Below are 20,273 nucleotides of genomic sequence, written 5' to 3' on the forward strand. Positions count from 1 at the left end.
TGAAAATATATATGTGTATATGAAACGGTTATATGAAGAGTTTATACAAAATATTTATAAGAATATAAATATGGGTAAATGGACATTTGAAATGTGTACTTGAAATAAAGATGTTAAATGTTAAATGAATATGTGATGGTTGGTTTTATATACCAAATATGTTTTTCATGTATATGTTTATTAATATGATAAAGTTTGTTAATATGATAAAGTTACATGTTTCATATATGAAAACAATAACTTTATGAGACTTGTGTTGTGTATAGGTAATTAAGGAAATCATGACCAAGATATTGAATTTTCTTGCAAAATGCTTAAATTACATCATTTATGCTAAGCTGAAGTTGAAGTTTATTATGAACTTACTAAGCTTACCTCGTTTTGGTTTTTCTTCCTCGTAGGTTGTCGGATACAAGCTGTCAATTGGATTATCTTTGGAGATCACACTATTCGACAACATGAATTGTAATTATCTGTTCACGTTGTTCCAGTTATAAGTGGCATGTAAATATGATTTTGGTATATATATATATATATGTCATAAGCATTATGGATATGTTTTGTATCAGTTGAAGTATGAGATGTATTTATCGATGTGAATCTTAATTAGTATTTTGGTTGATGGTAGGGTGTGATGACAATGGTATGTCTATAAAAATGTTTTTGACCATTTGTTATATGCCTTGTGGAAGTGGTTTGATGTTTGGTTCATTGGATGTAAATAAAATATAAGAATAGATATGTTTGTTCGTTCATAAATTAAGAACATGTGAATATTGAATGTGAATTTGGAATAGTATTTCAATTGTGGTGCCAATGTCGGCATATTGGTTAGGCATAGGTTGCATGTTTTTGGTATGTTTTTAGTTTGTATAGATGTGTTCTGAATAGGTGAAAAGAGTTGGAAAGGGTTTAATTTGGTTCTTAAGAAATGGTGCACAAAATTTCTTATTTTCAAAGATATTTTTGGTTCACAAGGTCTGGGACACATACTGCCACACGGCTGTGTGTTTTGTTAACTTTAGATGTAGGTTTGACACGATTTGGCAAATGACTGCATGACCATATTTTGAACACTCACACAGACGGGCATATGGGTTGAGACACAACTGTGTGACCCATGTCTCAAATTATATACGGTTTGGCTACAGGGCCTAGGCTCTATCACACGACCTAGCCATATGGTCGTGTGACCCCTGTTTTTAAAAATTTTCATCGTTTTCAGTTTTAATTCAAATTGATTCCTGGACAATTTCAAAGTTATTTTTAAGTACTATATGCTCATTTTAAAGCTCGTAATTGTGATTATGCTATGAATGAAACGTAGAATCAAATATTTGTTGTTTTAATTTAACAAATGAATGGTTTAATGATGTCAATTGTTTTTTATGTGTTGTAATACTCTATAACCCTAATTCGGTGACGAAGACAATTTAGGGGTGTTACATTTAGTACCGATTTTTGAGCCTGTTAACATTTCTTGATGAACCTTAGTACTAAACTCGAGCCTGAAAACATTAATTTGTACTTTCCCTTTTTCTTTGGCCATGCACTGCATGACTATAGACGTCTAGCCATACATAATGAGGGTTAAGTAGATACATCATGATAGATTTTTTAAAAATAGAGTGAAATAAGAAAGATTGGTGTGATGTGGGAACTATAGCTTAGCCTGACAGTGCAAAACAAAAAAAAATTAAAAATGAAATGTAATGTGAGTAGAAAAAGCTCTTGAAAAGTAAAAAGCACTCGTGAGTGAGATGAATTGAAAAAGAAAAGTGAAAAAGTCTCAAGAATAAGAAAAACTCGTTCATTAGTGCACATAAACTCATAGGCTAGTCGCAGTTACTATGTCAAGCTATGATTTCCTATGTGGAGAAATAAGGTAATGAGCGAGTAAGGGCCACTAAGAGGGAAAATAAAGATCAATACAATGTGTAAAACTATTTTTGTGTTTGTAACCTTTTTGATGCTTACTGTTTTTGAATTTCATACCTGTCCTAAGCCTAAGAATGTTACAAGCCGAAAAGTCCTATGTGACCTAAATAATCGCATAAACGAGTATTTGTATTCTACTCGGATAATCAACTTGTATGATTTATTGATCGATCCTTATAGGTGAGACCCTTAATGGTTGTATATTTTGTAATATACTAAACTTAGATGTTTGTGATCAAAAGTGGTAAATCAGTTATTCATCATGTTAAAGTTGTTTGTGAATATGAAATACCTAGTCTTGTGCTACAAAGTCAATACTTGTATGATATTTTCTCAAGGGACGTCTCTTATATTTCTTGTTTTTGTTTATATTCCTTAAGGAAAAGCAATAAATTAATTGTGGAGGAGTTTGATCTTCCATAATTTGGTGTAGCAGATTAAACTAATTTCCGCACTCTAGGAGCTTGAAATCAAACATTTTCATTAGGCTTTAATTATGTTTTTGCAAGTTTTTGTAAAGTTAATAAAATCTACAAATTGAGTTCTTTATTAACCTTAGGGGGCGAATAAGGCCTAAGGGTGAGCTAATGAACTTTGTAAGTGTGCATGAGACTATTAGAAGGCGTACTAAATAATGATAATCACTATGTCGCAACATAGGGAGCAGAATGAAAAAATCATGAAAAACTTCATGAAACTGCCTTCGATGTCGCGACACAGCCTAAGGGGGTTGTGACATAACCCTGAAGATATCCCAAGAGGAGTACAATAACTCCTATGTCACGACATGGGTCCTGGTATGTCTCGACATCGACTCTAGATAGAACCTAACATGAGCCAGGGGGCGTTCTCGTCTGCATAATCAAACTTAAAGCTTAGGGACGTCAGTTAACCTAGGGTTAAGGACGACAACCACCTGAAATCTATAAATAGACTCCTTTGTCACATGCTTTCATCATCAATTCCCGAGGGTAATTTTTTTCTTTTAATTCTAGTTCAGATTTTCTTTCTTTTAGGTTTTTAGAGTTATTTTCAAGTTGTTCTTGTTTTATCTCAAGAGATCTGATTTATGGAGACAATCAAAATTTGTGGATTCATATTCATCTTTAATACAAACCAAGCATATTCTTGAACTCTACACTTCAATTCATTTATCAAGTTCTCTCTTTACATCAATTCCATATTGCTTACGAAAACTATGAGGAACTAACCACTCTATCAAGGATTAACAAGTGGAGATATGACCTATTAACTGTGTTGTAGGGTTACTCAACGGATCAGCTGCTTGGGAAAGGAAGAACCTAAATCCTGGGCTTGATAACCCTAGGAAGTCATCAATGTAGGAATTAACCCAAAATTGGTATCGCCTATCCTTGAACACCTTCAACCCAAACCATTTTGCATTATGAAGTCGGAAGATAAGTAGTCCATGCTGACTCGTTATTTGAATGGAAGATCGGAAGATCCTACTAGGATAACGACTAGTTGATTGACGAGGTTCCAAAGCAATAGTTGATGGGGATTACCAAAGCGAGCTAATCAACCATAAACAGATTTGATTTATTCTATTCTTTGATCTCCTAAATTTTATTTCTTTATGTTATTTTCTTATTATTAAAATCTTAAGAACTCCTTTTATTTTACTTTTGTACTATAACTAAATTAAAGTACTAATTAGATCTTTAGGTGTTTAGGTTAAAATTGATCTAGCACTCACCTCTCTTGGGTATAATCCTCGGAGTACTCACCTACTTTGTTGTAACTATATTAACACTGGACCCGTATACTTGTGAATACCGCCTCACTGATATACCTTTTATTGTAGTATTGACACTCTAGACATTAGTACGTCTGGAGGCGATCAAGTTGTTGGCGTCGTTATCGGGGAGGCAACATCATTAGTTTGATTTTAATATTTACACTCCAAAAAGAATAACTAGGAAATTTTTAGGTTATAAATATGATTCTATTTTCTTTTTATTACTAACCTTTTCTTTCTAGGTTTAGTGTATGACTCTTAGTAGGGGAACACCTATAGTAGTAGTCACAGATCCAGAAAGAATAATTCAAAGAAATTGTCGTTAGCAACAACAGTAGTAGTAGCAATAGATGCAAGATCCACCACCACCTACTGTAGGCAACGTACTAGGTGAGAATATGTTGTTGGACGATGTTAACAATAACCTTTTAGGAGATCCACCCGTACCACCACAGTTACTCGCAAACGTACGCATGGCTCATAAAGAGAGAACATTAAGAGAATACAAATTAGCAAGTCTGGAAATGGTTCAGGAGAGCATAATTAGGCCGACTATTACAACTAATAACTTTGAGATCAAACCAACAATGATTCAAATGATCCAAAATAATTTGCAATTTCGAACCACAATGACAGAGGATCCAAACCAACACTTAAAATGGTTTTTGTTACGCAGACTTGTCGTTTAGCTGAATCCCAGTAAAGAAACACACAAATGATTAGTGGCTCCAGAATCAATAACCCAGTTGTTAGTTGATTCTTCCACAAAATAGCTTCAACCACAAAGAGTTCCATACATTTTTTTTGGGTAAATAATCCAAATACTCATTGTAATTTGATCTGAAGTGCCCTTTCCTGTTACAAAAGAAACATTTGATCCTTTTAAGATCCTTTAACTTCTTAAACTTTTTCCTATACACAAGAGGTTAAACCGAAAACTTAGTTGGTTTCTTCTTTCTATTAGCTTTTTGCATCCCCTTAGAAGACGAGGGCCCACAGTTAAGGTTGCCTAAGGTTTCTCCGAACCGGCTTACCACCATTCAGCATCAACTCATAGGATTGTAATTCCTTCATGACTTGAGTTAAGGTAAGCGTCTTGTTCACCTTGTTGTAAGTGCCTTATTATTCGTCCATTTGGTCTCTCCTTGACGCGTTAGGATATGGCACCTAATGTGTATATTCTTTAATAGCCAACTTTTACTCTTTCTTTTCTTCCTTCACCTTATCATTGTTCACCACAACTTTTTGCCTCGGTTCTTGTTCAGGTTCAACTAACCCTTTCACGTCTCAAATAGTAATCGCGTGAAGCTACTCCCTAGGGTTAGGTTAAGCATTGCTAGGCAAACTACCTTGTGGTCATTCCAAAATTATCTTAGCAAGTTGTCCTATTTGGTTTTTTAGTCCTTGAATTGATGCTTGCTAATTTTTAGTGCTGCCTCGATGTTTTCAAAATAGGTTTCTGACACCGAGATAAAATTTGTGAACATCTTCTCAAGGTTTGGCTTTTTCTCTTACTGATAAGGTTGTTGGAAGCCTGGAGGTGGTTGTTACTATAAGGGTTATTTTGAGGCCAAGAATTATTACCCATATAATTGACTTGCTCATTCTCTATGTTAGGGGCGTAGGGTAAACATTCTGAATTATTCATTCCACCTCTAGTTGTATTACATTACATCACCGGATGTACCTAAATAGAAAGATATAAACCATCAATTTTCCTATTTAATAATTCTACATGGTGTGATAACATGGTGATTGCATCTAAATTAAAGACACCAATGGCTTTCATCGGAATTGCCTTCATGACTTGCCACTGATAATTATTCAATGGCATCTCCTTTATAAATTCATAAGTTGTCTTGGGTGTTTTGGTGTTAAGTGTTCCACCGGCTACTGCGATGATTAAATGACTAGATGAGGGATTCAAATCGTTGTAGAAAGTTTGAACTTGTAACCATAAAGGTAACTATGGTGAGGGCACTGTCTCAATAAGTCTTTGTATCTCTCCCATGCATAATATAAAGTCTCGAAATCGATCTGAACAAACAAATAGATATCATTCCACAACTTAGTTGTTTTAGCCGGTGGGAAGTACTTTAGCAAAAAAATTTCGATCATTTGAGCCCATGTAGTGATGAACCCTCGTACTAAAGAGTTTAGCCACTGTTTTTCTTTGTTCCTCAACGAGAATGGGAATAATCATAAACGAATGGCGTCGTTAGTGACTCCATTAATCTTAAAAGTGTCGCAAATTTCCAAAAAAATAGCCAAAGAAGTATTTGGGTCTTCATCTTGTAAACCATCAAACTGAACATACTGTTATACCATCTAAATAGTGTTCGACTTCAGTTCGAAATTATTTGCAGCAATAGTGGGTCGCGCAATACTCAATTCAGCTTCAGTCAGAGTGGGATTGGCATAATCGTACATAGTACGAGGAACAAGAGTTATAGCAGCTACAGGAGGTAGCTGAGGTAGCTGAAGATTCTGATTATCGTTCATCTCCTTAGTAATAATGATGTCCTCTTCTTCGTCTACTGTATTCTGTTGGCTTTGCCTCGCTTCTCTATGATTTCTACGAGCAAAACTTTCAATTTCCCTGTCAAAAAGTAATGATCCCGACGAGTTTCTTCTAGTCATAAATGACCAGAAAAGAAAAGGCTACAGAGTTTTCAACCAAAGAAACACAAGTTAACGAAACACTAATGATACTAGGTTTCACACTTATGCTTTCCCAATACTATATCTGAGTTAGCGATCTAAAATAGATTGAAAGCAAATAACAACCCAAAAATGGTGAAGGAAGGGACGACAACCATCCTCACAAAGGCAACAATAAAGGTTGTGTTGGGTAGTTCAAAAGGTATGATTAGGGGATGCAAAAAAACAACACAAAACCCAACAAAATAGAAGCAACAAAAGAAAAGAAGAAAGAGCACAATCGGCACCACACAAGAAAGAGAAAGGGCGACAAAAAGGGAGCTGCAAGGCTAGGGTTTAGGCTACACAAAATGGAGAAAGAAAGAAAAAAATGACAAAAGAATAGAGAGGAAGAAGGTTTGGACAATTATATAAAAATGAATAAAGGCTGAACATAAAATAAAAATTTGACTTTTAAACCTAGGTTAACTAGGTGGGACGACATAAAAATTGGAAGGGAGAAAAATTGCAACAATTTAAATTAATTTACAAGGGAAGGGATTCCAACTCTAGTCTCTAAGTCAATTACATTGTCTCCTTACTCACTCTTAAACATTAAGCCAATAGCTCCTTCTTGTCATAATTTTACGAATTTAAAATTAAAAGCTTGGGATGTTACAGGTACTATTTAGACTTATTATTGTAAATGATTAATTTTGGTTTAATTCAACCTCCATTGGGTACAATCCTCGGAATACTTCCCAGAGTGTTTCACTATAACATTCTTCTATATTACAATTTGATCTGTATACTTGCGGACACCGCTATTTAATTAATTACCCATTTTGCTGCAGCATTTCCAACCTAGACATTCGCACGTCTAGTAGCGGTCAAGCACACTGCTTTAAAGTGGCTTTAGCTCTTTAAAGTGATAATAGAATATGTATATATATTGATGCATCTTTTAAAATTATTTTTGAAATTAAACATAATATTTCTTTAAATGTCTCGTATTCCATGAATGAGGTACAATTTTGTCATTCATTTTATCTAATCTATAAGCTTTAAAGCTTAGAACCTTTATGAATTTGTTGTGGGCCTTACCAAGCTGGTGTCATCTTTCCTCTTTGCACAATCAGTTTGCTTACTTTTGAATTTTGCATCACCAAGTCTCAAACTTGGAATTGTTTATTTCTCACTCTTGAATTATAATATCGAGCTACTTTTTTATTCTTATCTTCCAATCAAATTGTGGCTTTCTCTCAAGTTTCCTCTCGCATATAAAAATTAAAAAGAGCATTTTCTAAAGCATCATAATGTGTAACTCGATGTGTTTGGAGTTCAATTTCTGCTAGGATTATTGCTTCTATGTCAACCATCAAACAAACAAGAGCTTCTCCTATTTCACAATATCATCACATAATATTTCTAAATTCATTGACAATATATTCAACATTTCTATATCACCGATTACTATATGAAGTTATATCTTACCTATACCAATATGGGATGTGTTTCTTAAGGCCCACAATATTCTTGACAATTCCTCCACTCACACTCTAATGACATCTCCTACTTTCTTCTTTAATCCTTGAAGAATTTTCTTGTTGGTTGTCTCTGCTTTTCCATTAGCTTGTGGCATTTTTACAAAGCTTTGAGCCAAGAATATAAGCAAACTAGAGCAAAAGTGTAACGACCCGATTTCCAGTGATACTAGAAAATGCACTTTCAAAACTCCATTTTTGAAAAATAGAGATTATAAATATAAAATAGGAATATTTACGGAGTTAATATAAAAATGTATTAAAGAATGGTCGAGTAATTTTTTGATTAAATAGTTAATTAAGCTTAGGGACTAAACTGTAAAATTTCAATCACTATAGAGTTTTAATTAACAAAAAGGCTTGAGAACCTAAATAGCAATTAAGCATATGTCCAAAATGTTAATTAAACCATTTTTAAATGGGAGTTACTGGATGATGATGATGAAGTTAAACCCCATTAGCTTAATTAATAAAGGATTATGAAGGTTAACGTTTAATTAAACTAAATTTACTAATGACTAATTAGACCGTAAATAGATGAGATAATGGGATTTTTCATAATCTCTTTCATTCTTTATTGTCCACCATAACCAAAGCTTGAGAAAATCTTCAAAATTTCCTTTATGCATGTTGGATCTAGTGTCCTAAAATTAGCATATTCATTTGTAAACTTGTAATTTTTTCTGAACAAATTGGTTAATAAAATAATTAATGGATTACATTCATATACTTTGTATAATGACCTAATGTGGTTTTTGCATGTAAAGAAAAATAGAACTAAATATTGGCTCACTGATTGTCTAATGTTTAAACTAATACTAAGCGGTATTAAGTGGTCGGGTCGTAATACAGAAAGATAGTTTATATTAGTAGACGAACCTAAACATGTCTTTAGTCTAATAAAATATGAGCAAACCGATTGAAAGACTAATATGTCGCCTATCAAGTCCAATTGGGGAGATGTCTTGTCTTGGGCATCGAATCGGATGACTCCAAAAAGATAGAGACATAGATGTAACTAACTGGACTAACAGTACATCGGACAGAATCTTAGAAGAATAGATCTTGAATCCGTTTATGGATTTATTCACTTGTGACATTCAAAGTGTGGCATACCTTAATCCTAAATGGATGATGGATTATGTATGTGTAACTCGTAAAGTTTACGTAAGTAAAAGTCTTTGTTCAAATAGATAAGGAACCAAAAACTGGTGCGTTAGGTATACAACTTTTATTGTATATAGCATCATTCACAATAGTGGAATTCATAACCCAAGACACAGGTAAATGATATCCTTTCACTGGTATTCCATGATATATGAAAAGCAAATGTGACCACAGGTTGATCATCTTTGTGATAGATGACGTGAATACTATTTGATAGTAATTGACTTTTCATGAAAGAAGATGTAATCATTAGCGTGAGTAAAATAGAATCATATTGGGAGAGCGAATTTATCCTAAAGAGATTAAGGTATGTCATTAAACGAGCATTAATCGAGTTGCTTTCATAATGGTACGTTATTAGGGAGAGTTCAATCACAATATTATAGTGAATGACTTCGTGACTAAATGAGTTTATAATTGATAGGCGAAAAGCTAAAACTTAATTATAAATCAATTTAGCCCTAATCACATATGTCTAATCGGTTCCTCCACTCGCCCGTTGAAATAAAAAAAATGAATTGCATGTTAGATCAAATAAACAAAAATGGATAGAAATGGTAAAGTTTAAGAAATGAGAAACATTTGAAAAAGAATTTGGCTTTCTCACTAAATGGAAATGACCTGGAGTTAAATTAATTGATTAATTGAAGTTCGAAAATGGAATTAAATTAATTGGTCATAGTGAATCCGTTGAATGTAGAAATATTAAATATATTTTCTTTTAGATTCTTTTACAGTAAAGTTGTCATGATTTTAAAGGAATTAGAATGGGATTGAGAAAATGATTTATTTAGGATTAAATTAATTTATGGTGTTTATTTTGGAAAATAGAAAAACAAGTATTAGGTTGAATTGAATTATAAAGTTTTGGTTAAAAGTCCAAGAAGCATTTATAATTGAACTCGAAACGGGAGAGTCCTAAAGGCCCCTCATGTTAATATATGGAATGACAAATCCTAGTATATTTAACTAGGATTGTTGCCCCTCTCTCTCCCAGTTGGACTAGGATTTTGTTTTACTATTGATATAGACTTCTATTAATTCAAAAAAGGTTTTACTTCTTCTTCTTATGAATAGATGGAACCGGTAGGGCTAAATATACAACTTTGAGATACTTTTAATCTACTCGAAACTAGTAAGAATTTATTTTCTAAGTATAATTTCTATTTTCTGGAATAACACTATCGGTTTCTATTAAAAAGAGAATTTTGCTTTCCCATAGAAAGTAAGGTAAATAATTTCTAGTTTTGTGTTTGATTCGAATTCGTTTAAGCTCACACTCGAAGCAGTTAATGGTACGATAATAATGAAGAAGGCCATTAGGTTGAAAGTCCGGAATGGCAAGGATCTGTTTTGCCAAAAACACAAGTACGGTTTAGAGAAAAAATTATTGTTATAAAAATCACAACACAAATAAACCAATTTTTGAACCAGGTTTTTTTTTAGCAATGCATTCAACTGCTAATTAGATCAAGAATTGGACCAAAGTGGAGCTAATAGGGGAAAAGCAAAAATTATAGATTAGTCCTTGAAGAATCCACTCCTTTTGTGTTTTAAATAAGTTCATATAGAACTTACTACCTCTCCTTGTATTCTATGTATGTTTGTGTTTATTTCATTATAATTATGTTTGAGGATAATGTTAAATGTTGATTAGTTTGGCATACATAGCTAGAAAATGAAATGAAATTAGATTGAATTGAAATGAAATAAGAATGACAATTGATATGAAATAGTATAGAGTAGGAATATGATAATGTGAATGATTATAGGATGTGGAAATGTAACTGTTATTGATTACAATGTATGAACATGTGAATATGAATGATTTCAAGGTATGATAATGCAGATATAGCTAATCGATTCACATGTGCACTTAGTAAAAGGTTAGGATACAATTGACATGTCAATAGGGTCATATGCGTGTTTGTATGAGATATGTGATGATGCGAATATTATGATAGGTTATATAAATATATAGCATCTGTTACGAATCATTGAGTAGTAGTTGTCTCTAAGGAGATTTTGGTGTGGTCGAGGGATGTAATTGAAAATTTTTATACATTTGATGCCTACTGGCTTTGTACTTTGATGCCTTGGTATGGTGTAGTTTAAGCTCCTACGGTCTATCTGGTGTAGTGTAGTTCACCCATGTATCTGAGTTCATTTTACTAGGGTTCTATTATGTGAAGCTTTGATAATGAATCTTAAAATTGGAAAAAATGGTAACGAACTGAAATTTTAAATTATAAAGTTATGTGACTCAAATTGAAATGGTATGAAAATTGTAGATTAATGATGGTACATGAATTTCGATGATCTTATATGGTATTATATGAATTTTGTGATGTTTTGATTATATTATTATGCCTAACCTTTATGTGTCTATATGCATATTAAGCTCAATTGCTTGTGACGTTATGTGCCAAGTTTAGACAAATGTATGCTAAAACTATGGTAGTTATCATGCTTACATATGATCAAGGTAAGCTTTGTGTTTTCCTACTTGTAGATCATCAACTTGCGGAACTCGCCGAACCAGATAAGCGCGAAACACACACTATCATCTAGACTGTAGACTTATGCTCATTTTGAGTCTTCGAATTGTGGCATGTATAAAGTATTTGGTTATGTAAGTGGTCATTTTCTTGGTGTGGATGCCATGTTTGAATTTGTGGCTCATATTGAATTTGCATGATAAGCTTGGTATATAACCAAGATAATGCATAGTTATGGTCATGTTTGAACACCATTAGACTGATGGTTTCAAGTTTGCATAAGTTAAGCATGTAAATGTTTTCCTAGTGAAGTAATTTGGCAAGTTAAGTTGGTGAATGGTTTGAAAATGATGGCGTATCTGTAACACCCTTATCTCGTAGTTAGATTAGGGTTACGGAGTGTTACAATACAGCACAAAAATTTAACTTAAAAAAAAACAATTTTGTAAAACTAAATAATATCATTCCATAACTCATTTAAATAAAGGTAAAATTACATTTATAGACCTTAAATCGAGCCTATGGGGCCCTAAAAATAATTTTAAAACAATCAGGGGTCATTTTGAAACAAAAGAGAAAAATCTGGAAATTTTTAAAACAGGGTACACACAGCTGTATGGCCAGGCCATGTGATAGAGCCCAGACCGTGTCTGTTGGAACGCTGGCACCCCTACGGCGCAGCGAAGAATTAAAACATTTGGCGGTCCTAACCATGGATCCATGTGTGAGGAACGAATCGGAGCGAAATAAAGGTTCCGAAATTACTAAATCTTTATTCTAAGTAGACAGCAACGCCTCAGCAACGAGTAATCTGATCTACTATCGAACAAAGCCGCAATCTATCGTGACTCTAGCCTCTACGTAATCCACCCAGTTGACAATGAACGGAAGGAGTCCCCAAAACTATTTTGGGAAAAAAAACTTTACTTTGACGGCTACTAAACCCCAAGCAAAGAAAAAACAGGATTTTTATATCTATTTTTAGGGTTTCTAGAAAGTAAATAAATATAACTATGTTTTAAATCGAAAATTATAATTACATTAATTATAATAATGATTTCGGTAAACTATATATTTATTTGAATTTATATACTAACCAAATTCATGTTCTCATTATGCGTACAACAACCTTGTACATAATGTGTTCGATATTTGATTATCCAATTAAATTAATTCAAGCGACAACCAAACACAATACCAACTATGTTTTATTCCGTTCATTTCAACTATAGGGTGTGACCCTGTAGGTTCTTGTAACGTTAGCAGTAATACTAGAACGATTCCAATGTTACAAACAATGAGTCGCACCTAGCAATGCATCATTGCTACCTAAGTCACAAGAAATCATGATTCGACATAACTTTTTTATGATTAACCTTTCCTGCAATAATCTTTAGGTCCTTTATCTCTGGATTGGAAACAAGTCATGGAATAGTCACACTTGCATGGTCCATTCCATGTTCCTTGATATCTTAAGTAGATTATGATATACAAATAAGTATGACATCTCATATCAGCTTATTTGAGCATGGCCATGCATTTTTAGTCTCACTCAATCAAGTGGCCTAAGATATTACTCCCATTATGTAGGAGGGACTTATCCTATATCGATCAACCATATCCCTCTACATAGATCGTGACATATCCAACATCAGACTTTATAGAACAACCAGTTACGGTGTACGTTTGACTGTATCAAAATATACAACTCTCGATGTTGGGATTATGATGATCTCAAGTCTGAGGATCATATATCACTAAGAGTAATGTTGTGACAATTACATAATAATCCAAGAAACATACTCATAACGGGTCAGTCCATATGAGATCTGTTATTTTGATAGTTTGATTTGAGTTAGAACTAATATGTATGTCTGATTGATTTGTATAAGCATGTATGATAACTGTATCTGGGCATGCAAGTCATGTTAATTATGTTAATCTGATATCTGTATTTTGTATCTGTGTGTGGGGTGAGAGTTGTATATGTGGATTGATGACAACTCTTTATCATCAATCAACTACGGGTCGTTGAAGTATTTTGTATATGTGGAGGATCTCATATGGACTGACCCATAATGAGTATGTTTCTTGGAAGGTCCACGGTCGACCAGAACGACCCGTGCGACCCTAGGGAAAATTTTAGAATTTTGGTCCCACATGTCTAAATAGGCCCACATGCCCAATTTGGCCTAGCCCGTGTGGCCCACACAACTAAACACTCGACTGCCACACGACCATGTGTTGCACACGGCCGGGCACACGCCAGTGTGGCGTCGACAAACCCCTTTTTGCTTTTGCTGAACTTTAATTTCTCGTGTTTTCGTTACACACTTAGTCTGGTTTCGATGCTATCATAATCTCTAGCCCATTATAACCTAAAAAGTATTATTGCAACGGCTAATTAGCAATCAATCTATGAATTCATCAATACTAAACCGAACAACGTACATAAACTTACCGCCACTAAAATTATCACGCGCACAAATTAAACCATTAGACCAAAAATCACCGCTTCACCGTCTTCTCTTACACAATAGATTTAAAAAAATCAAATTACCCTCTACACAACTCCACACCTTTTTCCAAAAGAAAACTCCACTGCAGATTCACAGGAGTCGAAAACGAAAATAGGAAATATAAACCGCACACACCACTGACTGGACCAGAAGAAGGAACCGCCAATTAATGTACAGTGATACGAACACTAAATTTGACAAAAGCAAGAAGGGAAGAGGAAAGACAATAAAATTTCAACCCCATAATATCTAAACTTCCCCATCATCCCACTAACTAACTGACCCACTAACTCACAACTACCTCAGAATTCTACTTCCACCGAACCTCTAACACACAACCAAAGTAAAAATTATTCCCCACAGCCACGCAGGGATTCGAACACAAGACCTCCAATAAATTAACTCCTTACCACTCGAACCAACAGACTTATTCTAATATGAGTTTACAAACAGTATAATATAAGCCCACCCAACAGGGATAAGGTTAGGATAAAAAATAACAGAGTTTTCCAGAGAGTAAGACTTGAACCCAAGACCTCAAACACATAATCAGAACACTTAGCCACTAAAATAAATACTTAATTGTATTAGAATTCACAAAAACAAAGTTAAGAAATTTAGGGCATTACAACTCTACCCCCTAAAGGAAATTTTAGCCTCGAAATTTTCCTGATCCGAACAGATGAGGATACCGTTGAATCATTGAGCCCTCAGGTTCCCACGTGGCTTTCTCAGTGCCATCATTCTGCCACAGAACTTTAACTAATTAATTGACTTCCTCTTCAGAACTTTAACATCTCAATCCAAAATCTAAACTGGCTCCTCCTCAAAAGTCAAATCCAGTCTAACCTTGATCTCCTCAATGGAAACAACGTGAGATGGATAAGACCGATACCGTCTCCATATCGAAACGTGAAACACATCATGGATACGGTCTAACTCTATAGGTATCTCCAATGATAGGAGACCGGTCCCACACGCTTTAGAATCCAACACGGTTCAATGAACCTAGGAAATACCTTTCTTCCACGGAGATACCTTACAGAATACGAAATCACCCACTGAGTACCCAATATCCCTTCTTTTCAGATCCGCATAGGAAATCTGTCTATTAGAAACAGCCTTAAGACGATCCCATATCAATCTTCCTTTATCTTCAGTCATGGAAACCAACTCAAGACCCAAAACTTGTTGTTCACCTAACTCAGTCCAACACAGCAGAGTACGATACTTACGACCATACAGAGCCTCGTAAAGTGCCATTTGGATTCTAGACTGAAAACTATTATTGTAGGTGAACTCAGCAAACGACAGAAAATCCTCCCAACTGCCTTGGAAATCAATCACACAGCTCGGAAGCCTATCCACCAGTATCTAAATCACCCTCTCAGAGTGACCACCAGCCTGAGGATGGAACACAGTACTGAAGTCCAATCTCGAACCTAGAGCTTCATGCAATTTCTTCCAAAACTGAGAACTAAAGTAAGGATTCCTGTCAGAAATTATCGAAACCGAAACCCTATAAAGTCTCACAATCTCAGAAATGTAGAGCTTCGCTAACTTTTGCAGTGAATAATCAATCCAAACTGGGATGAAATGGGCGGACTTGATTAATCGATCCACGATAACCTAAACAGAATCCTTCTTAATATGTGTTAAAGGCATCCCACTAACAAAGTGCATCGTTACACGTTTCCATGTCCATAAGGGAATCTTAACAGGTTGAAGCAAACCCAAAGGTAATTGGTGCTTGGCCTCAACTTGCTGGCATGTCAGGCAACGAGCAAAAAAATATATTACCTCTCATTTCAAACCCGGCCACCAGAACAGTTCACATGTCCCGGTACATCTTATTCTCACCTCAGTGCATAGCATAAGGACTACTATATGCTTACTCAGAATCGACTATCTAAAATTGGTATCATTCGGTACACAAACCCATCCTCGGAAACACAGAACTCTATCCTTATTCAATCCAAAATCAGACACATTGTCGCTCTCAACTTGATTGAACTGCAAAACCAGAGAACCATCCTTTAATTGCTTATTTTGAATTTGATCAAACCAAGTCGGCTCAACTTGCAACTCGACTAAAAGACCTCCATCATCAAACAAATAGAGACAAGCCAACATCACCATCAAATCAGACATCGCTCTACAGTTGAGAGCATTGGGCACCACATTAGCCTTACCGGGATGATACTTTATTGTATAGTCATAGTAACTAAGCAGCTTAATCCATCTATGCTGCCTAAGATTCAACTCCTTTTGAGTAAGAAGGTACTTGAGGCTCTAATGACCAGTATAGATAATACACCTCTCACCATACAAATAGTGCCTCCAGATCTTTAGAGCAAACACCGCAGCAGCTAACTTGAGGTCATGTGTCGAATAATTCCCATCGTGTGACTTAAGCTGTCTGGATGCATAAGCCACAACCTCACCATCTTACATCAATACATATCCCAAACCGACGTGCGACGTTTAACTGTACACCACAAACTCCTTACCAAATTCAGGCTATATCAAAACAGCTGGATTGTTGCGCATCAATCCAAACAAAAGGGACATTCTTACATAGAAGCTTATTCAGAGGAGCTACAATCAGTGAGAACCCCTCAACAAACCTTCGACAATAACCCGCAAGACCCAGAAAATTACGAATCTCAGAGACGTTCCTATGCTGCTTCCAATCAAGCACAGCCTCAATCTTTCTTAGATCCACACGGATCCCTTCAACAGAAACCACGTACCCCAAAAATGTTACCTCTCGCAACTAGAATTCACACTTGCTCAACTTAACGTAGAGCTGTTTCTTTCAAAGTATCTGAAGCACTATTCTAAGATGCCCATCATACTCATCCTCAGTCTTAGAGTATGCCAGAATATTGTCGATGAAGACTACGACGAACTGGTCTAGATACGGCTGGAAAACTCAGTTTATGATATCCATGAATGAAGCCAGAGCATTCGTCAAACCAAAGGGCATCACTAGAAACTCATAGTGCTCATAATGAGTCCTAAAAACCGTCTTACAAATATCAACTTCCTTAACCCTAAGCTGATGATACCCAGAACGAAGATCTATTTTTTAGAATACCGCAGCCCTACGAAACTGATCAAATAAGTCGTCAATCCTCGGAAGTGGGCAGTTATTCTTTACAGTCAACTTATTCAACTGCCGGTAGTCGATGCACATCCTCATGGTACCACCTTTTTTCTTTACAAATAGAACCAGTGGCCCCCACAGAGACACACTAGGACGGATGAAACCACGATCTAGAAGATCTTGAAGCTAAGCCTTAAGCTCTGTAAGCTCTTTCAGTGTCATACGGTAATGAGCAATGGACACTGAAACTATACCCGACAGAAGCTCAATGCTAAACTCAACTTCCCGATTCAGAGGTAAACCTGATAACTCATCAGGAAACACATCCAAAAATTCTCTAACTGTTCTGATATCCCTGACAAAAGAGTCCCCAGAAATTGAAACACTGACGTAGGCCAAATATGTCTCACACTCTTTCCAAACTAGTTTTTCGACCACTAGAGCGAAGATCATATTAGATAAGTAATCTCAACGCTCACCGATTACAACCACTTCTTTATCATCCTTGGTCCGTAGAACAACCCTCTTAGTCACGCAGTCCAAACTAACCCGGTACTCTACGATCCAATCCATACCCAGAATCAAGTCGATCCTCAAATGGCAACTCTATCAGATTTGCCAGAAACACAACCCATTGTACTTCTAGTAGTACATTCCTAAATATTCTATTTACCCGAACAGATTGTCCCAACGGACTTAGTACAGAGATCTCATCAGAAGTACACTCAACAGTAATCCCCAAGTTTTCAGAAACCGATCTACCAACATAGGAGTGTGTGGATCCTATGTCTATCAAAGCAGTATACAGAGAATTAAAAATGAAAAGCGTACCCGTGATCACATCAGGGGTGTCTCTGTCCTCTCAATGTCGAGCAGCATAAACCAGTGTAGGTTGCCTTGCCTCAGTCTGATTAGTACCTCTACCCGGTACTCTCTGTCCTCGACCCATATCATTACCACCCCTAGTTAGACCACAGCCCCTAGGTGGATGTTGTACTACCTTCTAAAGCTGACGAAAACTCGAACCCGTAGCTTACATCTAATCAGAATGATGTGGACACTCTCTAATTCGATGCTCCAATAACTCACATTACAGACAAACCCCTAATCTCCTCTAACACTTTCCCGGATGATGCCTACCACAATCACTGCATGGTTGAACCTCAGTAGGAGCAACTGGAACTCCCACTCTAGAAGGTCCATCAAGTCTGACCCGTTTCTTAGGCCTCTAAGCAGAACTAGAGGGCTCCGGATCCCTCTTATTCTTGCCTCTTTCTCGATCTCTATTCTGGTGCTCTACGAGCTTAACCTTTTTGGTGATCTTCGTCATTTCTACTAAAACAGCAAACTCTCGCTCCCTCTACGAAGCTATCAGAACCCTCAAACTGTCACTCAAACCATCCTTGAAGCGCACACACTTCTCGTACTCAAATGCCACCATACCTCGAGAAAAGCAGCTCAGTCTCAGAAATTTGGCCTCATACACGGCCACAGTCCTATCACCTTGCGTGAGATTTATGAACTCATGCCTACGAGTATCTACGTAACTCATGCCCATATACTTCGTCTGAAAGGAAGTCTTGAAATAATCTCAATTTAGACGATCTGGTTGAGTACCCTTCTCAACTGGTAACCACCACTAATATGCCTCATCGCGAGGCAAAAAAACTGCACCCTTCAATTTTTGCTCAGGAGTGCAGTCGATGTCATTCATTATCCTCTCGGTGGCCTTCAACCAATATTGGGCCACAGTAGGGGAGACTCCAGTGACGCCCCTAAATAGCTCAGCTCTATTGGATCGGAGTCATTCAGTTACCGACCCATGGCCCCTATATCCAGAATGGGCTACAGTGACCCTCTCCAAAACTCTCAATATTGCTTGGGGCAGTGCGTCGTCCGCAGCAGAGCGAATTTGAGGCTCGATCTCAATAGCAAGTGAAACCGGTGTCTCGCCTATATCCAGATTTGGCATACTGCCCGATGAAGAAGAAATAGCTCGACTCCCCCTATGGCGCTCGCCGTGCCCACGAATACCACTACCACACATTCCATGAGTGCTCATTGTAGTCTCAGTTTTATCTACATTCAAATATAACCATGTGAGACCATTCAAAATCAAGCCAAAATGATAACAAAATTCATAAATAACTCTCCAAAATTTAATAAAAAATCATTTAACACTGGAAATATTGCTCGATGAATGATATACGGATATGAGTACACAGCTATCCACCCGAAACAAGCCAAATGCTCAAATGATCTAATCCAATCGATAACACACCTTCTCACCAAGTTCCTAGCCCATAGGCCAAAATCCTTTCGAAAACATGCCTGGGCATTGAGTGCCAAGCTCGAAGGCTTTACTTTTGCCACTCGGTAACACGCCAAAAACACTGTAGTATAACCCAATATTTCACAACAAATGTTGAACCTTAGTATATTCTGTGAATAAACATAAAACAGGTATTATCTCCTCATCACTCAACAATCTCGTACCATGCACATTATAAACTATTGGTATATCAATCCTATTCTATCCTATGTTCATCTAGCTCAAGAGATATCATAGCTAAATAACATTTCAAAAATTTACTTCTTCAATTTACTCTAATTTAATATCGAACATTCAATTAAGCTTTCAAGAACCAAATTCTCATTCAATTACATTTCAAAATAAATTAAACTAAACCAAATAAACTTACCAGGGCTAAACTGCAGTAATGGTAAAAGTCTAGGGACTATTCTGCAACCTTCCTTTTTCCTTGGTTATCAACTTGTTCTTTATCTATACTACAATTTATTTCAATTATTAACCTCAATTTCATATACCATTCAATTCTATACATATAGCTTCTTATTTAAAATTTTACACACTTTCCCTCAAACATTTACATTTTTTTCAATTTGGTCCTTAATACCAAAACAAGCCTATTTCCCATAAGTAAACTTTAAACCCATTGAACCTAATTTTTAACCATTCTAAAACATCCTTAAAATTTTGAATTTATCAAGAAAAACTATGTCCATTTTAATTTATTTTCAATTTAATCACTAAACATGAAAATTGATAAAAATAACTTTACCAACTAGATCATAATT

General features: G+C 35.8%; 1 protein-coding gene and 1 non-coding gene across 2 annotated transcripts; one reads left to right on the top strand and one right to left on the bottom strand.

Moving 5' to 3' along the window:
- Nucleotides 1-5,661: 5,661 nt before the first annotated feature.
- Nucleotides 5,662-5,767, top strand: LOC121223957 (small nucleolar RNA R71). The gene has a single exon (XR_005921422.1). It is a non-coding gene; the product is annotated as a small nucleolar RNA R71 (small nucleolar RNA).
- An 11,593-nt stretch (nt 5,768-17,360) lies between these two features.
- On the bottom strand, nt 17,361-18,123 carry LOC121223161 (uncharacterized). Its single transcript, XM_041104250.1, has 3 exons — nt 18,093-18,123; nt 17,724-17,963; nt 17,361-17,611 (listed from the first exon to the last, which is right to left on the bottom strand). Exons 1-3 carry the CDS (start codon nt 18,121-18,123, stop codon nt 17,361-17,363), a joined length of 522 nt encoding a protein of 173 aa, XP_040960184.1.
- Nucleotides 18,124-20,273: the final 2,150 nt, after the last annotated feature.

The sequence above is a fragment of the Gossypium hirsutum genome, chromosome D11 (genome assembly GCF_007990345.1).
Source record: "Gossypium hirsutum isolate 1008001.06 chromosome D11, Gossypium_hirsutum_v2.1, whole genome shotgun sequence".
Lineage (NCBI taxonomy): Eukaryota > Viridiplantae > Streptophyta > Magnoliopsida > Malvales > Malvaceae > Gossypium > Gossypium hirsutum.